Below are 9947 nucleotides of genomic sequence, written 5' to 3' on the forward strand. Positions count from 1 at the left end.
GATTAAGAAATGCGTCTTGTCGTATTAACTCAAACAATAATGCAGTCCATTATTTATGCAAGTACCAAGAAATGTAGTAAATGGTGACAGTGACGTGCGAGGAGTAGGGTGTCTCGCGGCGATATTCCGTGGACGATATTTCGTGGTAACCTTCGGATTTGAATCAGAGTGTTGGTTTAAGAATAGGATATCCCATAGAAGCGTTCAACATTGTTGTGTCTACAACGTGTTGAATGGCATTATTCTAAGTCGTCTCCCCAAGTTGGGGCTTGCAAGCTAATAAAGCCAACCAACTAAAAACTAAGAAACCAGTAAGAGCCCGTTCGGTTCAGGCAAAACCACGCCAGGAATCATTCCATTTACTGAAAGCTTATACAAATTAAATAACAATTTCGACTAGGAACTCTTCCTGCCAGTCGTTCCTGATAAAACGAACGAGGCCTAAACCTCTTTCCTTTAGTAGCTGGTTTTGCACATTGGACCGAGACCACAATACGCCATTTCTTAATGAGCAAGGACATGCAGGGACAACGATGGATCCTTTTAATTGAGATTACCTAGCTTTTAAAATACTTATTGTAACACCCTAGGTGTTTGGCTTCCACTAAATTGCATGTCATTTCATAAACATATGCATCATCTATGTCATCATGCCATTATCATTGAAACATACATATGCAACATTCGCATATTCTGTTTGTTTCGTACTTTATTGCTTATGAATGGTGGTAGTGCAACATGTGAATGCAACATGGATTTCTCATACCTTGAAACATGGCAACATGGTAGTAATGTGACAAGTATAAAATAACAACAAAGTCATGAAACATGTGAAACATTGCATTGCAACAATTGGGTGAAATGCTGGTTTTGTTGTTTCATCACATGTGATCATTTGAATTAGTATAACAATTGTGTAAAGTGGTTGATCATGGTCTAATACACCTTAACTACACTTAGGTTACTTGTTGGGACATTGTTCATGTAGATCAAAATGACCAAAATGCCCTCAAGTGGAGGTTTGACTTGAATTGACCCTTGGAGTGCCACTGTTTGACTGATTCAAAAGACCAACTTAGAGACCTTGCATGGCTGTGCACTCTTTACCAAAGTTGTAGCTAATTTATTAAGGAACAAAAGTTGTTTTATGACCATTTCATGAAAATGGCTAGAACATGCTCAAACATGGCCCACAAGTCAGTATTTCATGCTGATTTCACACTTAGAAAATATTCTAAGTCGTAGCTACATTTTCAGTTGCATCAAGCCCACTTTGGCTTCATGTAACTTCGGATCCACGACGATTTAGGTGTTGGTCCTTAAAAAGAAATTGTAGATGGATGGTAGACCTACAATTTTCATGTACATAGTTTTTGCAAAGGGTCATTGGATTAGCCGTGTTGACACGATGAAATGGCGCTGTCAGTCATAGTCGTCAAACACTGAATCGCAACGTTTCAGAAAATGGTTAGTGTCGCCATGGCCGACCGACGCAGAAGCTGTTCGCCACGTGGTGCTCATGCGCTGCCAAAGCCTCCACGTCGCGCGTCCGCGCTCCAGAAGAGGGCCAGTGTCTGCCTGAACGCACCGCCTGCCCCATTCGCTTCCCTCTCGCCTTCTCCGCGCGCAACGCCGAGTCCACAGCCGTCCGCCATTCCCGACCGAGCGTCACCGTCGTCGTGCGCGCTCGCCACCGCGAAAATGTGTTGCCCAGCTCGTCTGTGGCTTCGCCGTGATCCCCTCTACCTTCTCCACCCCACCGTCGATCCAATTGTGCCTTGGTAAGGGTGAAATCGCAGTTTCCTTCCACCGCCGCCATGGCTGACCTCGCCGGCGTTGTTGCTCCACGCGGCCAGTCGCCACCGTGGCCTTTCCGTCCTATCTCTTTCTCGTGCTAGGTCCTAGGAGCGCTGCTGAAGCTCGTAGAATCACCCATTCGAACCGTAGTGCCGTAGTCTCGCCGGAGCTGGCCATGCCGTGGCCGCGCGCCGCCGTGCTCGTCGCCAACCCCGGTAGCCGCGGCAATAGCCGCGATTGAGGACACCGCTAGATGCGCACTGGCATGGCGAACGTCGTAGCACCGCTGACCTCGCCGGAGGAGCCACCGGCGACGAGCTACGCCGCCGTCTCCTTCTCCTCCCCTGCCTGTTTCTCTGTTGCGTGGGTCCCGCGCGTCAGCCGCCGCGGCTGAGGCGGGAGCCTGGCTGGGCCGCACCGTTCTGGGCCGCGCCTACGCCTGCGTCACGGGCCGCCATTTCTTCGGGCCGGCCCACCAGTAGTTGAATAGGTTTTCTTATTTTGTTTTGTTTTATTATTTCACAGATTTGTGAACATATTTAAAAATATGTAGCTCTTAGATGGTAGATCCAAATGATGTGGTTCTAATTTTGTTGAGTTCACGACAATGTCTAGTTTCTACTAAAAATATAATCCATGCCATGTTCTGTTATGAAAATGGGAGTTTCTATTTATCTCTTTTAATCATGCAAGAAATAGGGGTAATTATATCTTTTTCTAGGTAGCTCCAAATGGCATGAAATTTTTATGGGGTACTGCTAATATCATGAATAGCTTGTAGTTAAATTTTCATAAATTTTGGACACTGTATGTAAGAGATAGAAAATTATCTTGTTTGCATAAGTGGATCTTGAGTGAATTTTCATAATTTTTCTATAGATCTAGTTAGGGTAAAAATTGGTGGGTGCTATTCTTATGCTAGAATGATACTAGGAAAAATAAGAAATCTATTGCTTGACATTTTTCAATAGGGTTTCCTAATTATGCTAAAAATAGACATGCCACCTGTTATTTTGGGTACAGCAAGTTATGCTTGCCCAATGGCTTTGAAATTTTTATGGTAGTCTATGTGAAGCATGAGATAGCTACTGTAATTTTTGTAGATTTTTATGAACAATTTGACTATATATTGCTTTAATCACCTAATTAACTAAATAAATTTAAAAAGGATATTAAATAATTTATTTAGAAGTTGGCACTATACTTTCTAGTGTTCCTCTGGTAGGTTCAACCAGTTGGTAAACTTGGTTTGGTCAAATTATGCTTTTGCATCATCATTAAATAATTAAGTTAGTAACCCTGTCATTTCTGGACAGATTCTAGGTTTACTGGAATTTGATTTGGTTAACGTAAGAATCATGCTTTGATGTTTACAATTGATTTGTAGAGAATTTCATAAGCTTTCCAGAATGTCCTCATGCAAGTCATTTGGATTTGTAGAACCCTTGTTGTGATTGAATTAAGGGACTACTTGTGTGCATATGAAACTTTAAATGTTAATTTATGTATGCCTTTACTATTTCTAAGTTTGGGGTAATGTTCCTAGGTGTTAGGCCTTTAATTGAAGATGAGCATCTTTATCTTAGGTTATGCAAGTTAGGTAAGTTGATCTTGTTCTTTAAGTTAAGTTAGATACATGCTTAAGTGATTTGAATAGAGCTATTTTACTCGGTAAACGAGTGTCCAGTGAAGCTTTCGTAAACACTTACTGTGATTCATTTATCATGAGCATCATGTCATTCCTTATGCATCCATGATATTTATCTCGTGCATCGGCATGCAATAGGTGTACCGGAGGGAGTAACACTGCTGGAATTCGAGGAACCGAGCGAGCAGCCGCAGCCGACACCGAAGGTTCAGGAGGTGCAGCCTTCAGGAGAAGTGCCAGATGAGGTCGCCGTTGAGTGCCCGGATCACCGTCCTTGCAACTTTGTGAAAGGCAAGCCCCAGAGCATATTAAGCCTCCTAATTTCTGAAATGCAGTTGCGGTATTATTGTTATATATATATATATATTATTGCATTAAGTTTAGGTGTTGGATGCAAACATTTGCTGCATTGGTTATCCAATCCTTGTCCAGATATTGTTACCCTGAATCCTATGTAGCTCAGGTTCGCATAGTGCTTAGCCCTGCTTAAACGCGGTAGAAGTCGGGTGATTTCCTGTCACCTGCGAGATATAGGAATATACATGTGGCACGGTTGGCTATATTTGCTATCGTGGAAAAGAACCAGTCTTAATTTGAAATGAAGACCGGACGGAGGCTTGCCGGTTTGTAGTGACTCCGTCTGTGTCGATTAAGGACTGAATCTTGGAGCCTTTCCTGTTCATGTTGAACGCATGCCTCTCTCTTAGTTGGCCGGGTCTGGAGACCGACCACGAAGCCGAGTAGCTCACCTCAGGCCGGGAGTCGATAAGTATAAAGTGCGCCTCGGAAGGGAGCCGTAGGCGTGAGTCCAAGGGCAGGTGATTTAAAAGTCCTGGTCGTCCTGGCAGAAGGGTAATCCCTGAGAGTGCTGGCGCTGATCGAACCCGCGAATTTGGTTCCTGAGATGTTCCAAAGGTGACCCACGGCTACCCTTGCTAAGTATGCCAGGGTGAGAGTTAGGAATACCCCCTCAGCTGAGTTGTAATTCGATTCGAGTCGCCGTCTCTCCCGGTTAGTGAGAACTTGACGGGCTTATCTCCAATGTAGATACACTAAATAACCTAATGGTTCAGAAATGATGATATGATGATGACAGCCTTATTATACCTGCTATGGTTAATATTGTTTGCTTCTAATAAGTGAGTGCTCTAGTACAGGTGCTAATCTAGTGGACAGGTAAATAATGATAAGCTTGATGCTAAGTTTAAATTGGTTACTATAATCATAAGCTCTTTTATGCAACTGTGTCAAGCTAGCCCACCTCAAAAGCCTTGCATGACCCTTGGTGTCTTTTATTTCTGGTTTCGATGGGTAAGTCTAGCTGAGTACCTTCTCGTACTTAGGGTTTATCTCCCACCTGTTGCAGATGACCAGTTCTACTTTGGTTGCTGCAAGTACTGCCTTCTCCCAGCTGGGGATGAAGACTAGACCGTTGGGCGCAGTCTCTACTAGTTCTCGTACCTGATAATGCTTTTGTGGGACATGACTCAGACTTGGCAATATATTTGAAAACTATGATGTTTTGTACTAAACTATGTTGTTTCCGCACACTCAAACTTGGTTTGTAATATGTTATTTGAACTCTGGTGGATGTAATTCGAATGCTACTTGTGAAATGTTGTAACGAATGATGTGTTGTGTTGAATCACTACGATCTTGGTTTGTATGTCGAGAGTTGGTTGAAATCCTTCGTGATTTTCGGACTACCGGGATTATGGGAGCTTAAGTACATGAATTTGATCGCTTCGGTGATTGTTTTTGTACTTACGTTCTTATGATTTGGTCGGTTCTGTTACACTTATTTGTATATTTCTATATTAGGCTTGGGTCAAAAAATATCCGCATTGACATTTAGTTGATAGCATGTTTTGCTGAGCCAAAACAAGAAGCGTTCTCACAAAAATAAAAACAAGGGCTTGTTTGGTTCGTGACCAGAATGTGCCATGCCCCAGGTTAGTCATGCCACAGTTTTTCTGGCAGCTGTTTGGTTCGCTGCCACAGTTACGACTGCCACACTTTCTTAGCACACTATCCCACACATCCTAGACTTATTTTCTTGCCAAACTTTACCACAAGTGTGGCTTTAATTTTTCTCGCCGAACTTTCTCTAGCAGTCACAGTTTGCCAAAGGTTTGGCGTGGCAAACTACGGCACCAACCAATCAGGCCCCAAATCTCTAACCAATTATATCTATAAACTGAAACATGTATCATGAGCCAATAAGCGAACAACACATAACACATGACATTGCTGTCTCGAAAGTCGAAAAGTCCAAACATCATATTGTATCAAAATTCATGACGAAAAGCAAAAGTGATGTTGGGACCTACAAAAAGTTCAAAGTCCAGGATCAATAGAAAATACTAGTGCCTCCAATCTTTTTTTTTTGTCTAAAAACAGGTCATAATTTTCTTTTTTTTCATATAGAAAACTTTGGATGCAAGTCTTCAACGTTTTTTTTTATAACTGCAAGTCTTCATCATTGTGTGCTCAGGTCCTTCGTGCGCCTAAATAATTGGGGAGTCACCTTATCAATTATAGCCCCCAAATGACGTGACCCATTTAATTTGTACACCCTTTGGGTGCCCCTACCATTTTGGTCCTAAACTGAACTCATCCAAAGTGACGAAGCCGCGCGTCACGAATAAAACCGCCACGGCCGCGCGAGATATCGTGGTCCGGAATATTCTGAGCTTCCCATCACCACCCCGCATATCCTCCGTTCGTCTTCGTCCTCCTCTGCATCCGCCCCCTATTTATCTCTCCTCTGCCCGCCTCACAACCTCCCCCACACTCCCAATTCCACCACGAATCCTCCACCACGCACTCCGATCGAATTCTGGTTCCTCCTCACAAAATCACAATGAAGTTCGGCAAGAGCCTGAACAACCAGATCGTGGAGACGCTCCCGGACTGGCGCGACAAGTTCCTGTCCTACAAGGACCTCAAGAAGCGGCTCAAGCAAATCGGCGCCGGCGCCGGCGCCGGCGAGGGGCGGATCAAGCGCCAGCGCGTGGGGGACGGCGGCGGCGGCGGCTCCTCGCCGGCGATGACCCCGGAGGAGGCCGGCTTTGTCGCCCTCCTCGACGCCGAGCTCGATAAGTTTAACGCCTTCTTCCTCGAGAAGGAGGAGGACTACGTCATCCGGCTGAAGGTAATTGCTTGACCGCAGAGGATCGATTCCTTGATCCAATTGCCCCCCTCTCTCTCTCTAGGCGAATATTGGTCTGATTCCTGTGTGGGTCGTCGGATTGAGGGGACGCAGGAGTTACAGGACAGGGTGGTGAGCGCCGCGGAGATGGGGTCGGCGGAGGAGCTGCTGCGGGTGCGGAAGGAGATCGTCGACTTCCACGGCGAGATGGTCCTGCTCGAGAACTACAGCGCGCTCAACTACACCGGTGAGCACGCGCTCCCCTGCCTCGCCCTGTTCTCGTTACCACTTGTCATGTTAGGTTAGAATAATAATTGATTGAGATCTGCAACAGTGTAGTCCCCTTACAACGTACGACGGAAGGACTAGTCGTATGACACGTTATTTTATATATGATTTTAAAATTGATCCCGTCAATCTATTTTTTAATATATGTTAAATATTATTAGTTGATTTGACATTAGCTTGACCTAATAAGTTTGAGATGTGCCTCATAGGATACCTGAACTATAGATTTAAAGCCACCTTAAAAAGTCACGGACAAAATGTTCTACACGACTACAAATTTGAACTTCATTTTTCATTTTGTAAATGTCACCATTCTCTCCTCGTGCCAAAAGGTCCTGACTGTCTAGTTTTTGCATTGAATTCAAACAGATTGGTCATACTCATCAATGCACATAAGCATCACTATTTTCCAAATTTGTTGAACTTCCCGTTTTACTTGCAAGGCTAGAGCACTAGTCAAACATGAAAACTTCCACCACCGTGGGTCATGTGCTAAAAGTGTGGTTTCATTAGACTGTGGGACGATAATGAAAAGTCTTTATTCACCACTATGTGTCACGTGCTATAAGTGTGGTTCCCACAAAACTTTGTGGAACGATGTCAATGACTCAAATCGACTTAAAAATATTTAAGACTAGCAAATTTAAGGACTAATGGACTAATGACACTATTTGACTCTTTTAGCTAGACATGGAATAACCATTTATCTTAATTTTTTGAAATATCCATTTTTTCTTGTGTTATGCATAATGTTTTCTCAATGAAAAAACTCTTTGTTACTCCTATGTTGAACCTTTTCTCTTCAGTGTCATGCATAATCAGCTTTTCGCATCGAAAGTGAAACTGAAGTACTGGACTAAAGTTGTAGTTTTGAGCCTTTGACCATACTGTACTTGAACGTTCTATTAAAATTAGGTCTTAACATTGGAGCTCCGAAGATGCACATCTTGGTGCTTTCAGTACACTTAAATGAATGTTTCATGTTTTACTAAGATATATTATTTTCTGGTTTTATGTACTTATATACACTTTCGTGTACAATAACTGAAGTGGAAGATACCTCTATCTGGAAAAAAGTTATGTCTGCAAAATTGTTCCCTTTTCTTGATAAAGAATTGCTTTGGTATTCTGGATTATGGTCTAGAACACATTTTGGTTATATACATGTAAAATATCAAAATTCATTTTAGCTATTTAAAGAAGTTCTAGTAAGCTTTCGAATTCGTAGAAGTTAGGTGGGTTTACAGCCATGTTCTTTACACATATCGTCTTGGCAGATTTCCATTTTTCTCTCCTTAATAAGGTGCAACAATGGATGATTCTGTTGGTAATATTAGTAGTAGTGAACTTGAACAAAGAAAAAGCTCCTTATTAGTTTTAGCTGCTCGGCCGGTTCGTGCTATTGCCAATTGCGCTTGTGACTGACAGAGTTATGCTCTGTTTAACCAGGACTGGTCAAGATCCTCAAGAAGTACGACAAGAGGACCGGCGCACTGATCCGCCTGCCCTTCATCCAGAACGTAATGCTGGAGCCGTTCTGCGCTACTGACGTCCTGTACAAGCTCGTCAAGGAGTGCGAGGAGATGCTGGACCAGCTCCTGCCGCGAAACCAGCTGTCTGTGCCAAGCGAAGACGACGGGAAAGAAGGCAGCGACAGCGACAACAAGCCGGCGAAGCCCAGCGCCTCGCTGGCCAACGGCAATGGCACTGGGGACATGGAGCTGGAGGAAATCGAGGACATGGAGAGCATGTACATGAAGAGCACGGTGGCCGCACTCAGGGCGCTCAGGGAGATAAGGAGCGGGAGCTCCACAGTGAGCGCATTCTCCCTGCCGCCACTACGGTGAGGGCCGAACTCGCTGCCGCCGTTGCGGATGACTGGGGTGATTGACATGTTGTGCTGTGCATACAACTTGCTTCTAATTCTTGCACTGCTGCTCATCCGTGCCTCGTGGGCTCGTGGCTTGTGCTCAAAGAAGATTCGCCACTTCGTTGCTGTGTCATGTACACAATGTTTGCTTCATACATAACGTCGAAGTGTTGTAAAATTAGGTTAAAGAAAGCGGAAATAGTCTGGTGAGGGCGTTCGTCGGATGCCTCCCGATCCAGACGCCTTCCAAGGCCTACGGACCGACCCAACAGGCCTGTTGCCGTCTATTTTCGTTCCTTCACTGATAAAAAAAATACAGAGCGACATTTCCCAATCTCGCACGCATCAGCTGTCGCAGCTTTCCCCACCGCCGCTGGTGTCTCCACCGCGTCGCTCGCCCGCTCCCCTGCTCTACTTAGCTTTGTCGTCGACGGTCACCCCACGTCGCTCCTGTTGTTGCTCCTGCCGCCTGCCCCACCTAACGGCGCGGGCACCGCCGCGCCCACGCTACGGGCGCCAGCTGGCCATTGAGGTCACTGCTGACGACGCTGACAGGCGCCACCAGCGCAAGGACAAGAGCCAGGCCCTAGCGCGGAAGCCCTCCGGCCTTGCCTCCGGCTACACTGCAGTGCCCCGATGCAATACGATGCATGTTTCAAGCGTACATTTCAAATATTTCAGATATTTTTGAGGTATATTGCAAGTGTTTCATACGGTTGTTGCAAAAGTAGATCGATATGTTGCATATGTTTAATGGTTGTACACATATGTTGCAAGAGTTTTTTCCCAATGTTTCATCTGTTTTTCAGATGTATGTTGCAGGTGCGTTTATCTGGATGTTGCATATGTTTCAGACATATGTTGCAAGTGTTTTATCTGAATGTTGCGTATGTTTGCAATGTTTTCAAGTGTTTTTAGGTGTTTCAGACGTATGTTTCAAGTATTTTATCTGTCTTTTTAGATGTTGTAAGTGTTGCATCTGGATGTTTCAAAAGTAGGTCGAGTGTTGCACATGCGATGCACGTGGCAAGGTGAAAGGTCCTTGTTGGTTTTGGTAATTGAGTGACAACTTAGGTGGACTAATTGTGTTTATGTGAGATACATAGGTGATTAGTCCACAGGTACATGTGTGTGGGCAACATATGCCATGGAGGTGAAAATGGCTTGGAGATGTTGCAAAGCTCACACATGTG

At 44.5% G+C, this 9947-nt stretch overlaps 1 protein-coding gene across 1 annotated transcript; it reads left to right on the top strand.

Moving 5' to 3' along the window:
- Window positions 1-6131: 6131 nt before the first annotated feature.
- Window positions 6132-8874, top strand: LOC136475991 (SPX domain-containing protein 1-like). Its single transcript, XM_066473647.1, has 3 exons — window positions 6132-6599; window positions 6711-6843; window positions 8334-8874. Exons 1-3 carry the CDS (start codon window positions 6309-6311, stop codon window positions 8729-8731), a joined length of 822 nt encoding a protein of 273 aa, XP_066329744.1. The 5' UTR covers window positions 6132-6308; the 3' UTR covers window positions 8732-8874.
- The last annotated feature ends 1073 nt before the right edge of the window (window positions 8875-9947 follow it).

Source organism: Miscanthus floridulus, chromosome 8 (assembly GCF_019320115.1).
Source record: "Miscanthus floridulus cultivar M001 chromosome 8, ASM1932011v1, whole genome shotgun sequence".
NCBI classification, from domain to species: Eukaryota; Viridiplantae; Streptophyta; class Magnoliopsida; order Poales; family Poaceae; genus Miscanthus; species Miscanthus floridulus.

What these genes read in the sequence shown, in the direction of transcription:
- LOC136475991 (XM_066473647.1), top strand. Translation starts at nt 6,309, where the DNA reads ATGAAGTTCGGCAAGAGCCTGAACAACCAGATCGTGGAGACGCTCCCG. An exon ending in ACTACGTCATCCGGCTGAAG is followed by an intron (nt 6,600 to 6,710) that starts GTAATTGCTTGA and finishes GAGGGGACGCAG; the next exon opens with GAGTTACAGGACAGGGTGGT. An exon ending in CAGCGCGCTCAACTACACCG is followed by an intron (nt 6,844 to 8,333) that starts GTGAGCACGCGC and finishes CTGTTTAACCAG; the next exon opens with GACTGGTCAAGATCCTCAAG.